This window comes from Lemur catta, chromosome 2 (genome assembly GCF_020740605.2).
Source record: "Lemur catta isolate mLemCat1 chromosome 2, mLemCat1.pri, whole genome shotgun sequence".
Classification (NCBI taxonomy): Eukaryota; Metazoa; Chordata; class Mammalia; order Primates; family Lemuridae; genus Lemur; species Lemur catta.
In genome coordinates, this window is record NC_059129.1 from 94,183,152 (window position 1) to 94,206,068 (window position 22,917).

Below are 22,917 nucleotides of genomic sequence, written 5' to 3' on the forward strand. Positions count from 1 at the left end.
CTGTACTTAACTACTCTATATTATGAAGCAGATAAGATGGCTTTTATTTAAAGAAAACATGTCGTCTTGCCACTTTAGAGCCGTCTAACAGAGTAAGTTGAATTTGATATGTCAATTTGCTTAGTACAAATCATTTTATATAAAAAAGTCTTTTAAGTATAAATTCAGATTTGCTTTCCATTTTCATGGGATAATTCAACCACTAGGTATGTCCTAATGAAACAATGGGAAGACAATGGTCATCAATGATTGGTAATATCATGGAAACAGATAAACATTATGTGTACCTACTTGATGGCAGTAAACATCACCACTTAAAAAGTTTTCTTGCTAAAAATTAAATAATCAAACCTAAACCTAATTAGGCCTCTAGATCTAACTGCCTTAAAGAGGAAACAAAGGAGACAGAGGAACCTGTTAACACCATGGGAATGTGATAGCAAAATGATTCACTTCTGAATGTGGGAAACTGCTGAAAAAAGGATCTGATTTCTTCAGCAAATAAATTGCAAAAAAAAAAAAAAAAGAGGGAGAGGGAATCTATAGATTAAAAGGGATATAAGAGACATGGCAATCAATTGCAATCTATAAACCTTTTTTAGGTCTTAAATTCAAACAACATTCAGAAAGCAAAAACAAAAACCAAGTATTCATGAGACAATTACAGAAATTTGAATAATGACTGCATGCTTGGTGCTATTAAAAAATGATTCATATTTTTTAGTATGATAATGGTACTGGGGTTAAGTTTTTTAAAAGAGTATTTATCTTTTAGAGATACACATTGAATTACATATTTGGGATTTATTTCAAAAATAATCTTGGATGGGGTAAGCGGAGCATGTGGGATATGGCTAATGCATGATTAGCCATGAGGTGATAATTATGAAGCTGGGAAATGAGCACAGGAGTGTTTATTATACTATTTTCCCTACTTTTAAATATGCTTGAGATTTTTAATAAAAAGTGTTAAAAAACAAAAATCTAACAAATGCTCACAGCCTTACCTTATCTTTAGATGGAGAATACTTCTTGGCGGCTCTGGGTTGATCAATATTTTCTATAGTAACAGTGCCACTGTGCTGATCATGACCTGTCTCCTGTGAACGTCTACATTTACTCATTTTTCCCAAAGGTTTTGAAACCTATGTAAATGCCATGTACATAACACAAAAGGTCTTTAGTAAATAAATTCTGGATATCATCTTAATTTCTAACTCATTTGAAATATAAAAATTTTCTTTCAAAATATATTTTCTTAAAATATAAAGCATAAGGGTTTAAATTCCTTGAAAACTATATCATACTTTATGCACACAAACTCCCAATATCAAACACACTATAAAAACTCAATTACATATAAAAATGACTCTCAGATATCTGATAAAACATGCAACAAATGTCTAAATAAATGTTCTTCACAAAAGAATCATTAGTTTTTCTTCTTACCCTTTCTTTTATTATAGGAAGTGAAATATCAATGAAAGCATCTTTCACTGTGGAGATCTTAAAAAGAAAACATATTGAGAACTTCAGTTAGAATTCTAATATATCAAAGAAATCAAACTTCCCAGGCTACCTAAAATTTTAAGTTAAAAAATGTTTCTGGAACAAACAGTGATTTAATTGGGTATTGCAGCACATTGGTAATCAAAATGATATATTGCAAAACTTCAATAAACACAATCCAGTTGAATTTTATAACACTGTCAATATGACTAACCTGTAATATTTAAAGTAATTTCAAAATAAACAGTTTAATAAAACTGATTAACAAAAGAAACTCAACATTTTTGGTGAAATTAGTGCTATAATATAAATAAAATATAAAATGTTAAGAGAAAGTCATGAAAAAAAGGAGAGAGCTTGGCTGTTTTGTAGATTCCTTAGGATAATTCTGTTTTAAAAGATACTCTCTACCTTGCGAGAGAGAAATTAACTTCTATTTTGAATATTCTTATAAATTTAAGTTATCGAGTTTATACATTCTGTGCTTCAACATAACAGGCTAGAAGGAGATGTCATTTATAATCCTGCTTTTATGGCACTAGAGAGGACAGAAAAGTACTCCATAATCTGAGACAGGAAAATGGACATAATAGAGGCTCTTTCTTCTACCATTAAAACCTGACAAAATGTAAACCTCTCATACTTCAAGCCACACACTTTCAGAGATATTCCTTACCCAGCAATTAAAAAAAAAATCTATAAAAATGTATATATTAAGTTGCTGTTAAAGATGGCATTCAATTATCACTCAATTCAAAGATCAGTCATGTCTACACACAAAAAACTTTAACAAGTCATATAAATATAAACTTTAAATCAAATATGATATAATCACTCTATGTTACCACATGAAATTATTTCTATTGGTATACATTTTAGGGCACTGCAATGTAACAGTCACTCTCTTCACAGAATTTCCCCTCTCACTTCAATCCAAATAGGCAACTAATACATTTCAGCATATTCCACTTCACAGGTGTATCATGAGGAAAAATAAAAACACACATAAACACATTTACTTAAAAAATTATAAATCATCATGTTTCCTTTCTACAAGTCTAGGGTATAATATTTTTAAAAGACTTTCAAGAGTTATTAGTCATGTCACAGATTTTAAAAATGACTGCCAATGATCATATGTGAAAGAAAATATAAAATGTGACTGTAATCTATTCCATGCTGAAGTGAATTCCAAAGTACCTACATTTGCACATTCTTCACACATGACTGTGCTAGTTAATTCACCAATAAAGATCCGATCTATGAAGTTCATTTTCACACCTTCTTTTCCATATGCTGTAAAAATCATACTTTTTAATGCAAAAGACATGTCAACCATCCATCTAACAGTGTAACATGCTAATTTCTGTTTATGCAAAAGTAATCTGCATAAGGCAGATATCCTGAACCACGTTTAATCATATATTAATATTTTACTATATGTATAATGTTATAATGTCCTTTTCCTTTATGATTTTGTAGAGGAATATGACTACCAACTACAGTAGTCTCCAAGAAAAAACAAACTGTTCTTAAACTTAAGAGGCAAAATAAATAGAGCAATAACTACTACTCATACTACACTTCAACTGCTCCCATTAAACCTCTGAAAGCCTTGTGTCTAACTTAGAGGCAGATAGAAGATTGGGAAAGGAGATTATGCTTTCAGAACTACAGATGCTAGGACCATGGCTAGGAAAATAAGAGTCATAAAAGACAAGTAAACAAGCATAGTGTAAGGAATTAACATAGGCAATTAAGAACTTGATAAAAAAGTTAGAACTATTCTGCTCAGGAAATACTTACAAATCAAAGAAAACTATGCCTGTGATTTGCTCAAAAATAATCTGGGGTTGGGAGAAAATAGGTTAAACATAACAAACGTAGTTTCAGCTGGGTGATAGGTACAAGGGACTGCATTATACTATTCTAATAAAAGTTTGAAAATTTCCATCATAAACCATGGGGAAGAAAGTATAATATATTAACAAACCTATTCAACCCTCTTTCAAATTTCTATCTTTTTTGGGCCTCTAAGTTTCATACAAATGATATTTAAAATTATTTAAAACATTACTTAAAACACTGAATAACAGAGCAGACATTCCTGAACATATCAAGAAACATTAATTACAATGATAATTATTTAGAAATACCATGGTAAATTAAGATGTTTTCATTAAGAGAAAATCTGCAAGGGACTGAAAATAGAAAAGATTATGAAACCAGAAAGAGGAAAGAAAAACTGGGCTGTTTTTTTAAATATGCACTAGATGGCACTATCTCAACACAAAAGAACAAAGCATACTTGCAACTACATTTTTATAAATCTTGAACCCTTAAGACTTACAGTGCACAATAACAATGTGTGCATGTTTATAAATTATAGACATGTAACTATGTACATTATAAACCTATAAAAAACAGAAGTGAGAAAGGAAAATAAAATACAATATTTTTAAATGTCTTCCAAAAATGATTTCATGATAACTTCAGTTAATATCTCAAGGCAGAATATACACTTAAGACAAGGTAAATTGCTAGTATGATAGGATACAAACCCACACTGCAGTATTGATAATTGTAAATAATTAGCTATGATTAGATAATCATTGTTTTGCCTCATATCTTGACTGATGAAGAGCAAACACTAGGAGCAGGCAAACTGCGCTTAGGCTTGACTCAGTACTCTCTTCAATAAATGATTTCTTTGCAAGAGTCTTTGGAGCACTAGATAACATCCATAACGCCACTTATCCAAACACAAGTCAACTCCAAAATGATATAATATGACAAATGTGAACTTTCAAGTGAGGTTGCTACTTTCAACATCCTTTCAAGTCTCCCTTAGAAGGTCTCACATAACAAAGGGCAACAGTGTCAATCTGTAAATTTGATATTAGTTTGATGTTTATCAATTAATATGGATACATTCTAACATTTTCCTTCTATGTCCTACAGAGTATCTTACAGACACTGGCGTAAGTACACCCTCTTTTTAAAAATGCTACTTTAGAGGATTAGTTCACATAATGCTCAGTTCTCCCCCCACCCAAAAGAAACTTTTAACATTTTCTTCTAGAAAAAAATTCTAACAGTTAAAGAGTCAACATACCTTTAATTTTTTTTCTAGTTTCATCATCAGCAGTTTTAGTAGTTGGGTTGTTAAATGCTTTCAGAATGCTAGCTTGTATTCTCTGTAAGACAAAGTTAATAGAATCTGGTCTAATAATAGTTAACTCAGGCCTCATGCTCTTAGTAAAAGGACTTTCAAACAGCAAGGTACGTTGTGGATCTCAGTTTCCTAGTCTGAAAATAAAATGACTGAATTAAAAAAAAATGTCCTTTCTTCCAGTTCTGAAGTTCCATGAATGAACAACTCTCTAATGCCAAATCTTCCCAAGTAAGGGACAAAATTCCTATGTTTAGGTTCTCTCTTGGGTTTAAGGTATTTTTATCGGCCAGGCACGGTGACTCACGCCTGTAATCCTAGCACTCTGGGAGGCCAAGGCGGGAGGATCGTTTGAGCTCAGGAGTTTGAGACCAGCCTGAGCAAGAGTGAGATCCCATCTCTACTAAAAAATAGAAAGAAATTATCTAGACAACTAAAAATATATATAGAAAAAAATTAGACAGGCATGGTAGTGCATGCCTGTAGTCCCAGCTACTCGAGAGGCTGAGGCAGAAGGATTGCTTGAGCCCAGGAATTTGAGGTTGCTGTGAGCTAGGCTGACGCCATGGCACTCTAGCCTGGGCAACAGAGCAAGACTCTGTCTCAAAAAAAAAAAAACACAAAAAAGTATGAATAACCTTTCAAGCAACTAAAGATAAAGAGATCTCTAACTAATCTAGAAGTCTGTAAATTTATTCTACACTTAAACATTTTACTAATTCAGACATGATTTTTACATGATTTAATGAGCCTTTGCTATATTCTGAAATGTGATATACTCTTTCAAAAAAGCTAAAAAGCTATATCACACTCTAAAAGAGTATAAATAATGAAATTGTTTTTATAATTAAATTTTAAATATTAGACTTTTTTATTGTTTTCTAACCATGAACTTATATTCTCTGCTCTAAACAGTTTAAGAGTTAATTAATAGGTAATTCATCAAATTGAATAAAACAAATGAGTTTAGATTCACATACAACCTCTCATTGTTAGGTGCTGGGCTTTGAACCATTTAGGTTAAAAGAAAAGCACTTTAGCTGGGGAGCTGCTAACAACTGTAGCACATTAATCAATTAGCAGTATCAAGATTCAACTATTTCAAATCTTTATCTTAAACTTCTCTCAAAAATAAGAATGCAAAACATGTATAGTTGAAGTTAGCCAATATATTCTTCCTTTAAAATAATCCTATCCAATAATGTATTAAAATGATATATCTTTAAGATAAAAATATAATATTAATTTAATCACAGCTCAAATAATAAGGAAAAAAATTGTAAGTTGAAAAGACTGCCTATAAAAGAACTAGTAAATTCGATTTTATTTGGTACATGAAAAATTCACAATTTCTGCACAAATTATCCCTTTAGCACTGTATTTAGCAAGAGTATATTCCTTGACTTTATAGTCATAAAAAGACTTTTGTGAAACAATATGAAAGAAGGTCAGTAGTTTTTAATCATTACTAAAAAGATTCTGGTGGCAGACATAACACTGTAGCCTTTTTTCAATCAAAAAACACATGGCAGTGACACATTACAACAACAGCACGATTAACAGCTGTGGAGTTCCCAGGCCAGACAATGCAGCTCCTGCCCAGATACTCACTGTAACTGACTGCCATGACTGTCCTTGCTTATAAGACTGAATAGATCCGCAGACTTGACATTTTAATTTTGCTACACCATCTAAAGCCTTCAAATAGTGGAAGAAAGATAAGAGGTTTCAAAACCAACTTGTCCTGCTGTACTGCCTGAGCATTTAAGATACCGTGCATCCCACTGCACCATTATGACCAAAGAATAATTTAATTGTAACAAAGATTGCCATCAAGTCATAGAAGTGAAATAGAAAAAGTGATAGGGATAGATTTTATTGTTTCACTTGTAATATCAACAGAAAAAAACAATGCAAAGAGGTAATTTTTAATCACTTTTCATGACTTAATTCTATTCACATATTTTTAATTCCATTTAATGATATAGACCAATATGTCACAAACATATTCCTGTGAATCATAGGGGAAAAATCATTCTAGCAATTGATAGTCTGAGTTCATCTTAAAGTAACTCATATCATCTGTAGGCTCAGAACCCTCATAGTGCAGTTACTATTGGTAACATAAAGAGCAATTTCTTCTAGTCTAACAGTAGTTCAAAATCCCTGTTCTACTCTTTCCCCTCTTCTCACTATGGCACTTGACTAATCTTTAAAAAAAAAAGCAATCTCTCTCCACCTTGCCATCGTGTATCTACCCACTCAATAAGAACATCAATATACCAGTTATTGAATCAGATTTAATACTTTTCCAGATAATGAAATAATTATAGTTAGATTTTAAATAGCCAGCTTAAAAAACATTATTTATACTGATCATGGATAATCAAGCATTAAAACTAAACTTTAATAAGTAGTATTGTATAGAATTAGAAAGATCTTTAGTTTGGGAGTCAAAAAGACTTGAGTTTGAATCTTCACTCTAAGTATCAGTTCCTAGCTCTAAGAAAATGTGATGAAATATTAGCTCAGGGTAATTATGCTAATATCTCAAAAGCTAACTAATTATGAGTCTCTTAATTGATTTTTTTAAAACAAAATACAGGTAAAACATAGTGCGGTATTATCCTGCCAATTTCTCAGTTTATTCACATTACAGCATACTTAACTGCAAATCCCCAAGAAACTAGCTAGTATAACTTATTTTAGAGACTAATTATTTTGTTTTCTTCCTAATTCAAATTCTCAAAAGCAGCTGTATTTAAGGTTAAGCACAGACAACGCATTCAACAAACATCACCAGAACACCTAATTATGTACAAGGTAAATGGGCAAGAGATAATAAACAGTACCATTCCTCAAGGAGATCACAGTCTAAGAAAGGTGACAGATAATGACATACATTTAAATAGAAGGTGGTAGGGTTCACGATCAAAATACATAAAAGTAGAGACGTGGCAGAAAGGGAGTGATACTTCCAAAAGTTGAATTCAACCAATTTAATATGAAGGTCAATGAACAGCCAATTAAAGGAGGGGATTATAATACACAGCTTTGTAGCAGGAGGAAGTATAATAATTAACTACTCAATCTTTCTTTTTTAAGATAAGTTATAAGAAAATATAAGAGAACTCTAACTTTCTTTTCACTGAAAACTGGCCATTAGGAGTAGAGACACTGCAACGTTACAATTCAAACAAAAAAGAATTAAAAAAAAAAGAAAAAGAAAAGAAAAGAAAGGCGGGTTCACCTCAACTAATGACACCTATCACAAGCATACAAGCACTTCATTTACTATTTGGCTGCCTTATTACCTACTACCATATAGATTAACAAGTGTATTTGCCTTGAATAAAAAACAGGTTTTCCCCTATCATGCCAATTATGATTGACAGAGGCTGCCTACAGTGCTGGGCTCACAGAATATTTCTGAGGCTGAAGCCGACTCACCAGCATTGTTATGAATGACTAGCAATGTCTGCTATGAGTGCGAAAGGGGGAAAATTGAGGATGTGTGCTGTGTATTTGACTTTTAATATCTTACATTTTCTCTGATAATCCCATTTGCTTAGAACCCTGTCCCCCAAAAGAAGTTGAATTTAACTTGCTATTAAAGCCAACAAATAGCCAACTAATTAAAGTACAGGACTGCAATGAACACTGGGGAGTCTATGAGCTATTCCTTCTTTCCTGATCCACAAGGCTGGGACTCCACTCTCCTAGCCACAAGTTACTGATCCCTGAGTGGATCCTAATCCAACATGGGATTATGAAGTTCCTCTCTACTGGGAATTTAGATTTGGGAATCACAAACAGCCAGTTTAGTATTTATATACGGGGAACTACAATGTGCAAATTATGACAGTCATGTACTACCATTCACAGAGAAGCAGAGAAACTACTCAGCCTGCACAGAGATAAATGAAGAATATCTACAGGGCTACAGAAGCTAGGAAAATAAGAATAATATCTGGATTTCTGACAGGTTTCCTGCCTCTATATCCCCAGATATATCTCTCTGCATCTAGATTTTTGTTTTGCTTTTTGCACTCAGGATTTTTAGGATTCTCTTTTATTTAGGCTAGTTTGAATTATTTTATTTACAGCCAAAGAGCATTAACTAATAAAGGACAATAGGCCTACAGTAAAAGGATTAAAAAATAATCTTATAGAAGACAGAAAAATATATACATTTAACCTCCCAAAATCAAATTACTTCTCAACTGTACTTTAAAATTATAGTAAAAATAAATTCCTTCGGTTTTGTATCCTCTTTTTAAAGAGAATGTGATAAAGAAACCTGACCTTTGTTTCTTCTGTCCTCACTGCATCCAACAGATAATGAAGAAGCTCCTGACTGTCCTGTTGCTGGAAATCATTAAATCGAGGTGCCCTATGATTTAAAAACAGAAAAGAAAAAAATAACCATTCCATGATTCATCGACAATATATTACTCTTACATAAAATCACTTTGAAATAACATTGAGTCAAAAATTCAATTTACTACTTTTTCAACTAAGTAGAAAGGCAAAATGTAATTACTGTTCCAATTAGGATGTGATCTTAAGTGTGCATTGAGAACAATATGGCTATCATTTATTAAGCAACTACTATACATCAAGCACAGTAGTACTAGCTTTACATACGTTAAGTCACATAATCCTCAAACAACTTTGTTGGGGTGTGTTATTTTCTCCAACTTATATGAGGGCTCAGGGGGATTATTTAAATAATTTGCAAAGTCATACAGTTGGCAAAAAAAGCAGTATTCAACCCAAGCCACTGTAGTTTACTGTTTTCCTACCTTAAGTAACCAAAAGGAAGACAGTATTTATATGAAAATATAGGACTATAAACTGATATAAGTATTTAGTCAATTTCAGTAACTTTAAAAAGTAATCTACAATAAATTTTAATGCTAAAAATGAACATTTTGCCTTAAATACATATAAGTACTACATCTAGAAAGTGTCCTAAGATGAACAATTCTGTCAAAATACAAAATAGTAAGAATATCTTGTAGTAAATACAAGACAAATTTATAATTATTTCATTATGGTATTTATATCATGATATATACAACAGCACTGTTTAAGGAATTTGTAATTAATATGAACTCCATTTTACATTCAAGAACACTAAGAACAAGCTAAGTGCCATGACATAAATCCAGGTCTTTTGACTCTGAGTCCTGTATTTTAAACATTATTCTTCATTAGTTTATGATAAAGATTCACTCTAATAATACAATGAATGTGAGTCCCTGACTGCTAAAACACTAACTGAACTGGTAGTGAATCTAGCCTGTAAGAGGAAACAGCACTTCAGTTAGTCTTTTGCTAAGTAGCAGCAAATAACATGTTGACAATAATTTACTAACCTGGTGGGCTTCCCTGTGTGCATGTGGTGGACAGCACCCACCTCCCCCCCAGATCAGAGACAAGGGCAGAAACCAAGATGGATACAAATTCCAACCCTATTGGGCCTCCACAGCCAGCACGAGGCAGAAATTACAGGACAGTACACGTGTGCTATACACAGCAAGGAAGGCCAGAAACGGGAATCCTCCAGTGATGCTCAACAGCCAGGTGGCAGGTAGAAGAAGCGAGCAGTTATGGCTCTCAAAGCAGACACACAGGAAGGAAATCATTCCTGAAAAACAGAGAAACTGCTTCCACCATGCCTGTGCCTGTAGCTCCAGCTCAACCAACTCACAAACTACTTAACTGCCTTCTAAACTACTGAAGAAAATTTAAGAAACCTAGATTTTTTTCTTTCTTCTTTTACCTAAAACTGGTAAAATAAAAATCATTTAATGACTTATAGAATCTCTGATGGAGCCTATATGAGTTAATAATACCAAAGGAGACTTCAAACTTAAAGGATAAATGCCAGGTGTAGTGGCTCACACCTGTAATCCTAGCACTCTGGGAGGCTGAAGTGGGAGGATCACTTGAGGTCAGGAGTTCAAGAACAGCCTAACAACAGCAAGAGCCCATCTCTACAAAAAGTAGAAAAATTAGCTGGGCGTAGTAGTGCATGCTTATAGTCCCCAGCTACTCAGGAGGCTGAGGCAGGAGGATCCCCTTGAGCCCACGAGTTTGAGGTTGCAGTGAGCTATGATGACACCACTGTACTCTAGACCGGGAGACTGAGCAATACTGTCTGAAAAAAAAAAAATTACTTATTCCAACAAAAGCCATATAATTATTTCAATAGATGCATAAAAAGCCTTTGAAAAAAATTTAATACTTATTCTTGATAGGAACTCTCAGAAGAAACTAAGAACAAATAGGAATTTCCTACATCCGATAAAAGGCATTTAAGGAAAACCTACAGTTATTTTTTCATACTTATGTAGGAAAGACTGAATGCTCTCCCCCTAATATCAGGAATAAGGCAAAGTATACCCATTTCACAATTCTAACATTGTGTTGGAGGTCCTTGCCAGCGATATAAGGTAAGAAAAAGATATAAAAGGATATAGATCGGAAAGGAATAAAACAATCTTTGTCAATGACACTGTCTGCATAGGAAATCCCAAAGAATCTACATCAAGCTACTAAAACTAGTAAATGAATTGAGCAAGGTAGCAAGAAACTAGGTCAATATACAAAATCAATTATATATATTAGCAAAGCACAACTGGAAACTGAATTTTTTAAAAGTATTATATCATTTATAATAGCATTAAAAACATGAAATTCTTAAAAATAACCCTAACAAAATATATGCAGGATTTGTATGTTGAAAACTATAAACCCTGATGAGAAAAATCAAAGGCCTAGTTAACTGAAAAGATACAATCATGCATTGGAGAATTCAACATTGCAAGATATCAATTCTCCTCAAATTGATCTACACATTCAACACAATTCCAGTTGACAATCTGATTCTAAAATTCATCTGAAAAAAGCAAAGGACCTAGAACAGTTTGAAAAAGAAGACCAAAATTTGAAGACTCACACTATCCAATTGCAAGACTTACTATAAAGCTACAGTAATCAAAACAGTGTAGAATTTGGGGTAAAGACATATAAATCAATGCAACAGCATAGGGTGCAGAAATAAACCCAAATATATGGCTTAAATCTTTATCCAAATTTTAAAATTACTTTTCTTAATATATTTCTCTTAAAAGTAAACACAATAAAACAAAAGAGAATGCAGTTTTAAAACTTTTCAAATAATGTTTGGTCCAGTTAGCATACTCACAAGAATTTATCCTATAGGTGCATTCCCACAAGTATGATATACACAAAATGAATATGTCATATCCACATGTATTAATATGGAAAGATATATAAAATGTATTAAGCAAAACAAGGAAGTTGCAAACAATTTGCATACATGTCTATATGCACGATCACTTTTGAAAAGAATAAGAAACAGGTAATAATTACTTCTGAGGAGTGAAGATAGAGAAGAGTTTGAATTTTTATCTATGAATGCCTATTACTTTAATAATTTAAAAATTTTTTATAAATCTTTATAAAGCAAGAAAATTATACAAAACAAAGTTACTTTTGGCAGAGTCAGAAACAAATCTCTAGAGCACATAATGCCCTAAAAACTTTTTAACTCTATGAGGCACTCATGTCTCTGAGACTTTTTCACAAGTTTTTTGGTCTTCAGGCTTTGAAGAAACAGCACTTGCCAGCCAACTGAAACATACACTAAACCATCTATATTTTGAACTACATTTAAAATATCATGGCACAGATAACTAGTTTAAATTAAAATGAGATTTTAAAGTCTGTAGATATACAAAAATGCAAGTTCACTTTTAAAGAATTTTTCCCTTCTACATATTTCAGTAACTGTGAGGACAGAGTCCACTTTTAATACATTATACATTGTGTACCCCTGAATTCTAGCAAGTACCTGATACAAAGCAAGCTCTCAATTTTTTAGATGAAGAAATAAATGATATGCATTAAAGTTAGATCCTTTATGGTATGTGTTTATTTCCAGGCACATAAGGATTTTGTTTTTAAACATACTGTAATACCTTGAGAAATTCATTTAGATTCTATTTGCCTCAAGGCTCATCTTTAAAAATAAGGTAGCTAGATTAGATTATCTCTTATAGTTCTTTATAGATTCTATAATTCTATGATTTTCTTACTTGAAGGTATTACATCATGGGCTTCTGAGTCAGGACAGACCTCTATCTGACTCCTAGTTTTGTCACTCTGAGACTAGGTGAGCTACCTAATTTTTGTGAGCTACTTAATTCCTTATATGTGGAATGGGGATAAATGATCACTTCTTCAGAGGATTAAGAGATAATTTCATAAAGCACAGAGCTGCAACTAAGAAATGTTAGTTCTTTCTCTTGATACTTTGGGCAATAATAGCAAAGTTATAGTAAGAGTGAAACTACTCAAGTTAAGGGATGAATACATTTTGTAACTCATGATTATTTATATTAAAAGTGTAGATGCACCCACTTCTGACAAAGCTGATTAAAAAGAACTTTAGGAGAAAGTGGTCCTGTTTCAGTCTCCTTCATGTTGTGAAGAAACAGGAACAAGGCTGAGGTCAGTGGTCCAGGGCTTGAAAGTTCCACCACTAATGGGTCCTTTAAAAACATGATCAACTCTATGTCAGAAATACACAATTTTACAATAAAATATTAAAAATCTAAGAGTTATACTTTGCAACTAAATTGCCTCAAGTGTATTACAAAACTTCATTCTTTTATTAATAAAATGAATATACAAGAATTGCATGCCTTGCCTTGAAAACCACAGGTATTTTAATACCCTCGGCCCTTTAAAAAAAAAAACATTAGCTCAAGTGAAATCACCAGTCTTTAGTTCTTATAACTGTCCCTTAATGTGCTCTCCTACAAGTAAAATTACTAATCTACTTGATATTTATACATCTCCACAAATAATCAAAATTATATTAAGCAGCAAAACTCCACACCTTTCTTTTCCCTGCATATTTTACTAATAAAATAAAAAATGGGGAGTTACGTGAAAAACCAGTATATCATTTCCCTCTTGTAAAGGGAAGAGACATAAAGCTTGACACAAGGAACTAAAATTGGGTGAAGGATTAACCCACATAATTCTAGAACTTTTTTTCCCCCACCAACTTTTGTTTTCTAAAATGTTATGCCCATTAATAAGCCCCTCTTCTAAGAGAGAATGACTAAAAAGCAGATCCCAGATATAATCTTGGGACATTAAAGAATGTTACCATCTAAGACAACTATCAAATATGGTATCTTATTCTGTATTCATGAAATACTTGTTACATATGTATTTTATACCAACTATCCTTAAAAATCCACCATCTGGCTACAACCACAGAAAGGACAGGCTGTAATTTTCCATAGCTTCTGAATATCAAATGTGCTTTCTGTTTTGCCCCAAACCTAAAACTGCCATAAAAAATAAAGTATTTAAGTGTTCTCTGACATGTTAACTGAAAGTTACCTCAAGGGTCAAAAATAAAATCTAAGATAATTTTAAAGCCCAAGTACCAAGTTCCAGTTCCCTTATTCTCAACTAAAGCATTTTTAGACAAAGTAAAAACCCTTCAGAATGAAGTGAGAAAATAGTTTTAAAAAGTACACTTAAACTTTGAAAACAAAAGTTTGTTGAGAATGCAACATGGATGAAACTCACAAATATAATGTTGATAGAAAGAAGCCAAACACAGGAATACACATTGTATGATTCCATATACAGAGAATTAAAACAGGTAAAACGAATCTATTCTGTTAGAAACCAGGGTAGTAGCTACCTTGTGGGGTAGGCAAGTAGTAAATGGAAGGTAACCCAAGGGGACTTCCAGGTGCTGGGAACATTCCATTACTTGAGCAAAGTGTTGGTTATACAGGTGTTCAGTTTGTGAAAATTCAAGCTATACACTCATAATATACCTTTCCAGTAATATTTTAGTTTCATAAAAAGTTTGCTAAACAACACATTGTTTGTGGGGGCTGGTGGCTTGCAAGTTTTTATTTTTTTTAAATGTTTACTTGGGACTGGATCTCACTATTTTGCCTAGGCTGTTCTACTGGGCTCAAGTGATTCTCTTTCTCAGCCTCCTCGGTACCTAGGATTACAAACATGTCCTGCTACCTGAAAGTCTTTGTAGGGTGGCCCAGAAGGGTAGAAACCCAGGATGTCCAGGACAGAACTGATGTTCTAGAGTCAGATCAGCAGGGTTGGCCAGCAGGCTGTCTGGAAGCAGGATGGTTATTGAATTCTCCAAAATTGAAACAGGTTCCTCTTAAGATGCCTTCCTCAAACAATGTACATTGTTGATATGCATATAAATATTAACAAGTTGAATCCAACAACATATAAGAATACATCATAACTAACTGGGGTTTGTGATAGGAATACAAGATAGGTTGAAAAAAAAATAATGTAATTTACCACATTAACACACTAAAGAAGAAAAACCATATAATCATCTTAATAGATATAGGAAAAGCATTTGACAAAATTCAACATCCATTCATAAGAAAACTAAGAATAGAAAAGGGAATGTCAGACTGGGAGTGGTAGCTCACACTTGTAATCCTAGAACTTTGGGAGGCTGAAGCAGGAGGATTGCTTGAGGCCAGGAGTTCAAGACCAGCCTGGGCAACAAAGAGAGACCCCCTGTCTTTTAAAAAGAAACAAAGGAGAAAAGGGAGGGTAGGGAGGGAAGTAAGAGATGGAAGGAAGGGAGGGAAGGAATAAAGGGAAGAAAGAAAAAAAAAGAAATGTCCTTAACCTTATAAAGAACACCTATCACTTATGAAAAACCTACCTTCGTACTTAATAGCAGTGGAAGACTGAATGTTTTCCCCTAATTTTGGGACGAAAGCAAGGATGCCTGCTCTCATCACTTCTGTTCAACATGTTAATGGAGGTCCAAGCCAGCACGGTAAGGTAAGAAAAGGCACACAGACAAAGGACAAAGTAAAATTGGTGATTCAAAGGGCAGTGACCTATTCAAAAGATAGTCCTACAGCTCAGGCCAACTTTATGTCCTAAAAACCTAGGACCTAAAATTGAAAATTCCTCTCATAGAATGACACAAACCTAAAGTTATAAATTATAGTATCTAATTGCCATATAGTAATCTTGAGACACAGCTCCACATGTTAAATATTTACACTCAACATCCAATCACATGTAGTAGAAAATCTTTTCAAGTGACTAGGTGGTAACTTCCACTTAGTAGTCTTAACTATCTCACTACACTTTAGAATAGGGCATTGGAATCTACCATTAGGTTTTTAAGGGGGCTTAACAGAAAGTGTGTTTACAGGCTGTCTTTTCAACGGCAAAAAAAAAAAAAAAAAAAGACAATATTGTCTTTCAAAGCTGTCTCCTGGGAAGAACAATCTAAGATTACTACATCGGGCTATAAGCATTTTTAGAATTCTTCTTTTTGAATTTCTTTACAAAAGCCAGATCATGAGCTACACATACACACACAGATCAATTTCTAACTAAAATCATCATTACTAGTGTCAGTGTCCTCCAGCCAAAGTCCATGGGTTTATTACCTTCTGGAGTGAGGGAGAACACACACCATGAGGAAACTTGGAGTATCTTGGTAAGAGGGTATCATAAAGAATCTATATATTAATAAGATTGGGGCTTTCAATGGGTAATTTGAAGGAGGTTCTAAGGAAGGAGAGGTTTACTCTAAATTAAATGCCATCAGAAAGTGCGGGTAATTCTATGATTGGGCATCTCAAATCTTATGTTGCAGGGGAGACTAAAACAAGGATAAAGCTATAGCTGTAAAGAAGTAGCAGTCATTTGTTTCTCATTTTGGCTGAGAGAGGATGTTTGGGATTTTCTAGATGGTGCAGTGATCTTGTTCTTGTCTGTATTTAGACAAAATTATGAAGTGGACTTACTTTGCCTCTTTTTATCACGGTCACAGTCTTAGGAAAACCTAGTCTGAGGTTGGTAGTCAGAGATTATTTGAATAACACAGCCTACCTGGGGGTGCCAGGCCAGCTTCTGAATGCCAGGGGCTGCCTTTTTTTTTTTTTTTTTCTTTCTCACTGGCTTAAAAACCTATCATGAGACCAGGCTTCAAAACACTTTTAGATGCTCACTATTAACATTTACTCTACCTTTACAAAACAAAAATGCTACGTTTAAAAAAATGTCACCAGTAACTACAAAATAGGGTCCCAGGGAGTTTGCTCAACAAAACTCAAATCCCTTTTGTTTTTTCCAGTATGTTTGTTTAAAAGCCACCTCAATATCTTTGTATTGCGAGCCATGATATGTCGGAACCATAACATATCTTACAGTTTTGATTTCAGAAATTTTAAATCTGATTTTCATAAAATACTTTTGAATTATTTTTTAAAGTCCTCTGATTACTATCCCAATTGACAGATCTGAATAACAGCCATTATCTAAATAGCTATACTTGTTACCCACCAGCTGTGAGTCTGAGGAAGGAAAAATCTTGAGTTTTGTACTATTTTCTTTGATCTCGTTCATCAGTTCAGTAAGAACGTAAGTGTGTGCCAAGTTCTAAAAGAAAGCAAAAGTAAAGTCTTCAGATTCAGTCATAATATGCCTCTGATTTTATGGAATACTCCCTTAAAGTTTCAAATTTCATCTAACATAGCAAAAATGTCTACTTCAAAAATATTTTTAAAATTTAATTGAATATATTTTACATTTAATAAACATCACCATTACTAATAGAGTCACAGTAAAATACACAGAAGACATTTCAGAAACACTGTGTGAAAAGAAGGTGTATGCATGACAATGGCCAAAGATAGCTTAAAGTTCCTAAAACAAAATGAAAACAAATTTCTGGAGGAACATTTAGTGGTCATTTGACAGTCTACATGTGGATCAATAACCATGTAAATTATCTTTTACATTTTACAAAGTTTTCTGATGACCCTTACCTGCACGATCGCATTAAAAAAGCAAGTATTTCCTAAATTTATAATCCCCTTTACAAATGGTAGACATCCCTTCTTTATTTTCTCTATTTCACATTTTTCTTCACCAAGTTTCATGATTCTGGAAAATGCATCTACAAGTTGGAGAAAACAAAACTGACATGAGATGTAAAATTAAATATCTGTCATTTGACATAATTTAAATATGTTATTTAAAATTAAATCACATTATCTCCCTGAATCAGTGTTCCTGAAGGGCAGGAAATACAACTGTCTTTGGTTTTATATTTTATTGCTGGAGTAACTGATTTAAATTCATTTTAATGTTATAGATCCATATCTCATACTACATTACAGAATAAATTACAGATGAATTAAATTAGATGTAAAAAGAATACATTCAAAAAAACAAGAATTAATAGAAAAGGTCTAGTTTCTAAATATCATTTCCCACTGAAAGGAATAAGGACTCCATGAAGAATAGGCTGCATGGGGGGCAGCAAAGAAGCAAAATGAGCATATAACATCTTTGCAGTGCCAGAGAATGAGAAAGTGCTCAAAAAAAGTGATGAAAGTAAGTCAAAATACACAGGCACTGTATTGAATAGGTTCCCACTAGTCCAATCTGGGACAATTTGACCATCAAAAAAAACACGGGTACTATAATAGATTATTACTCACAGAATGAGTCTGAATTGATAATAGATTTTTAAGATGAGGGGAAATACAGGGGGAGGAACTTCCTTACAAGAGAATGTCAACTAATAGAAAAAATGATGGAATTGGGAAAATCACCATCTTACAGTGTCAATTTTTTTTGTATTATTCTTTTAACTTTTATGTGTTTAAAGTTGTCAAATTTAAAAGTTTGGAAATTAACAGAACCAGATTATAATACAAAAGTAAAATACCTAAGTGTAATACAAAAGTAAAATACGTAAGTGTATATTTTGGGCTTACCAATTTGTATATGCAGGCTTGAAAATTATCAGTTCATGTTTAACAATATAAAAACAAAAAATAATTCCTAACATTTACAAACTGACATGGTTGATTATTTCTACTTAACAGATCACTCTGATTTAAAGTCATTACAGTTTGAAATTTGACAGGAAATTTCCAAATTCTCAAATGTTTTGGTTTTAACTAGATGTTCTTTTAAATTCCTTTCAATCCTCAGATTTTACAGTTCTTTAAAATTACATGTTTTATTCAATTAATATTGATGTGCAGCCTTGCATTGCTAACTTTTAAATGTTTGGTTGACTGATGGAGAACAGGGAGTATTTCTTAGTACTGCTCTTTCTTCCAGAGATATAGCATTGCAGAGAATATCCATAATAAAAATTCAACATACATAAAAATCTACAAGATTCAACAGCAGATCCAGTAGAAATTTAGCTTATGTCTCTGATAAGTTCCCCCCTCTCCACCTATAGAGACTAGGTCTCAATATGTTACCCAGGCTGGTCTCGAACTCCTGGCCTCAAGCAATCCTCCCACATTGGCCTCCCAAAGTGCTAGGATTACTGGCATGAGCTACCATGCCTGTCTGATGAGTTCTTCAGAGGAAATAAATTAAGACATCTGCCCCACTTCTATAAACAGCATTGAAGGAGATGAACCAGGGTGGAGGTGGCCCTGTTCTAAGGGACAGGAGTAGAAAGCAAACCCCATAAAGAGAAGCTTCTTAGGTAAGGGCAGTTCAAATAAGGCTGGACTCGGCACCTGTGACTTTTGCCAAAGAGAAAGCATCTAGATACGCGGCCCCAGTATCAAGTGGGGTTAACATTTTTTTCATAGGGTTTTCATAAGTGATAAGTGAGCTAATAATTGCAAAGCACCCGGCACAGTAAGCACTATGAATGTGTTTGAAAAACAGCTGAGACCCTCCTCACCCCCCAAAAAATGTTACTGTGCCCAAATCTATATCTTCGTCAGCCAATCTTCACATCTATTATTTACCTCCTCTCATATTTTTTCTTCTCTTTATTCATATCCTATACATTCTAGGTATTTTCCCCCCTCAGGTTTATCTTTTATTTCTAATTGGATTGTCTGAATTGCTAATATGCATTTTGCTTTTGTGGTTTTCATAATTTCTTAGCTTTTCTTTTTAACATGTGAAAACATCTTTTCCCATTGAGAAAAATGATTTAGTGGTTTCCAAGATGTTTCTTTCATTAAGCAAATCTATTTCATGGAAAAGATTTTTTTTCCAAGTTCTAACAAATTTTCTCTTATCCTGTACTGCAATTTTTTTTAATAAACCCTATTAACTGTTTTTTTTCCTGCCTTTATTCATGTTTGCTTATTCTTTAAATGTTACCAGTTGTTACTGGTTATCTGTTGTTCAGTACTAAGGAGTTGTTTTCAACTCCCAATTCTAGAATCCTGAGTTAAAGCAGAAAAGAACTAGCAAGATAGGTCTCTTTTCCTGCCCTCCAGATATTAAAATAAGTGATAAGAAATAAGCCCCACACTAGAGCTTAGAGGCAAAGACCAGCACAATCAATGCAGCAGGTCACTGAAGTATAGAGACCAGGCATAGAAAAAAGGAAAAGGCGGAAGAGGCCAGACAGCATTCAAACCTGCAAGTGAATAGAAAAGCAAACAAAAAAAACCAGTCAGTACTTAAACACTACACAGTAAATATGAACCCCGATATGGATCCTTGCTGGGTTTGCAGACAAAACAGTCTGCCTCTTGTTTATATCTGAGATTCCAACTAGAGCCTAGAATAGGAAGATTTCAGACTTTCATTATAGCTGGTGCCAATAGATGGTTTCATCGTGATTTTTAAGAGATTTTAAAATGGAGAAGTAACTAAATCCAAGCATTACTCCATCTTTTCAGGCAAGACTATTAACTCAGATTTTATATTTACAAAACTCAGTCTGACAGGTTAAGTGATTTAACCAGTCACAATGATAATCTTCCGATTATTAACCCATTATCATTTTACCACCTAAATTCTCTTCAGTTATTTATGTACAATGAGAAGAATTATAAAAGACAGTAGGGCAAGATCCCGACAGATTTGGGTATATGCAGCCTTGAACAAATATGACTCCTCAAAAGTATTTCTTTTACTTAATGTTCTTTATAGATGTTGCAATAATATTTTGCTTATTAACATGAAAACAGAATGATCGAAGGGAATAAAGTATAACTATATGTAACTATATAAAATATACATAAATTATTCACTTAGGAAAATACTCCCAGAAATAAATTATATTTTAATCTTGCAAAAACACATAACATTTTAAAAACCATAATATGCAAATGACTTATGTATCTGTACCACACTTGTCCATCGGTTTTCAAAACATCTGGGAAAGCATCCCAAAGTAAACAATGTTCATAAGACCATCTGGACAAAACTGCAGGCAAAAAAAAAAAAAGCATAAACATATGGAAAAACAGATTTTCCCCTTCCCTTCAGCAGTGAGGGATGACAAATGTCAAACCTAGATATATCCACGCTTCAGTGTGCGATGCTTTTCAGCACCACCTGGCTCTCCATGCATAGCCACCAAATATGGACAGCACTGCCAGAAAGAACATATCCACAGGGCAATGGCAATAAAAGTAGTTTATTTCATGGTTAAATAGCCACTTCACACAAGTGGCAAGGGTCTGTTTGTTGACTTTTACATGTTAGTCTGTGAGAAAATATTCCAAATTAACTATGCTATTAAACAGATCAGATAATTTAAATAGAAAAATAGAATAACATTTTCTAAGAGCTATTTAAGTGTTCCATTTAAAATAAAAGCACAAGTTTTTATCTTACTAAGTAGCACACTTATAAAATGTAACAATTTAAATTCAACTGATTTATCAAATGTCTGTGTACCAGGTACTATATAAACCACTATCTATAATTATTTATATTTAATTTTTATGACTCATGACTGGAGTACAAGAAATTGATACATAGTGAACAGTGCAGAGTCTTAAGGCTTAAATTTATAACATAATATCTCAGTAAAACTTTAAACATTGTAAATTTAATAAGAGACTGTCCACTGACAGTTTAAGATTCTAGTTTAAAACACGGGTGTCTGAATCAGTCTCTCAGTTATTTGACATACAAGCAGGTGTGTGTGTGTGTCTTAATAAAAAGCAATTTGTAACTTCTAATGAAGAATGATTCTGGACATTTTGTTTCTAGAGACAACAAAGCTTTCTCAATCATTTTACATCACATTCACTTTAAGAACTCTCCTTCATAAACAGAGAGCCAAATACACTAAAGAGTGAACTTTAAGATGTTTTGAAGCACAATATAGGTAAAACGACAAAGCTGCTACAACAACAAAAAAGATAGGAAAGATAAGCTATACAAAATTTTGATTATCATTCATTTGTGTTCTCCTCAAGTTCTACCTGCACCTATAAAAAAGTGGTGCCCATAATCAGAAAAAGTAATCACAGAATTTCGAAGTGGGGTTATTTTATTAAAAGGGATTTAATTTACTCTACTTATCACCTCTATATTACCAACACTATCATCAGATATTTCTTTATATAATAAAATAATATAGACCCAGAATGCAAAGAAAATTGAGAGAAAACTTTGGGCATTCTAGCTAATTTTTTAAAGCTTTTATTAATATATCTCTGTAGTTTACCTTTAAGCCTACAACTGGAAAAGTACTCAAAGAGCAGCTGGTTAATAGAGTAAGCCTAATAGGTTTTGTACATACCACAAGTCTTGTAAGACAGAAAATTTCTGAAGCACCAGCAAAGCAAAAAAATAAAATTCACTTGTCTAAGACAGTCTAAAAAAGTAATCTTAAGAATTACCTCAAATTTTTCTACCATAAAAATGACTTCAACACTTAAAGACTAAAACTATCTTTTTTTAAAAAATTGAGTTTAAGGATATGAAATCATAAATATGTTTTTAAAATCTTAAAGTACCAGCAAATTTTAGGTGAATATCTTCATAATTTTAGAGAACAAAAACAAAGCATGACTCCAAAGGCTAAAAAACGTTACAAAAAAGATTGACGGACCTGGCAACAATGACATTAAAAATTTCATTATGGCAAAATAAAACTAAACTATAAACAAAATAAATATGGAAAAGTGGGCACTGTTCTCAACTACATCCTTTGTATAATCTTTCCGGAGAGCAGTTTAACAACAGTAATGAAAATTTAACATGGGTTTATAATTTGACCAAGAAATTCCAGAAATTTTAACCCACAAAATAAAAGAGCAAGTATATGAAGATACAGCTTTGTTTATCATGGGAAAACACTGAAACCAACCAAGAGTGGGTTTGTTGCCAAGTGATATTGATGTCTCTCTTTTCAC

At 33.1% G+C, this 22,917-nt stretch overlaps 1 protein-coding gene across 4 annotated transcripts in view; it reads right to left on the bottom strand.

Moving 5' to 3' along the window:
- Nucleotides 1-22,917, bottom strand: part of USP45 (ubiquitin specific peptidase 45) — a 58,440-nt gene that overhangs the window by 18,867 nt on the left and 16,656 nt on the right. For 2 of the 4 annotated variants that reach the window (XM_045544071.1, XM_045544069.1), the window contains exons 5-12: nt 17,590-17,720; nt 17,105-17,200; nt 13,136-13,266; nt 8,987-9,074; nt 4,625-4,706; nt 2,714-2,805; nt 1,450-1,506; nt 1,008-1,145 (exon numbers count right to left, since the gene is read on the bottom strand). In XM_045544071.1, coding sequence (XP_045400027.1) covers nt 1,008-1,145; nt 1,450-1,506; nt 2,714-2,805; nt 4,625-4,706; nt 8,987-9,074; nt 13,136-13,266; nt 17,105-17,200; nt 17,590-17,720 — 815 coding nt within the window. Of the gene's footprint in view, nt 1-1,007; nt 1,146-1,449; nt 1,507-2,713; nt 2,806-4,624; nt 4,707-8,986; nt 9,075-13,135; nt 13,267-17,104; nt 17,201-17,589; nt 17,721-22,917 lie in introns of those variants that run through there. The other 2 variants (XM_045544073.1, XM_045544072.1) reach the window with 2 other exon arrangements.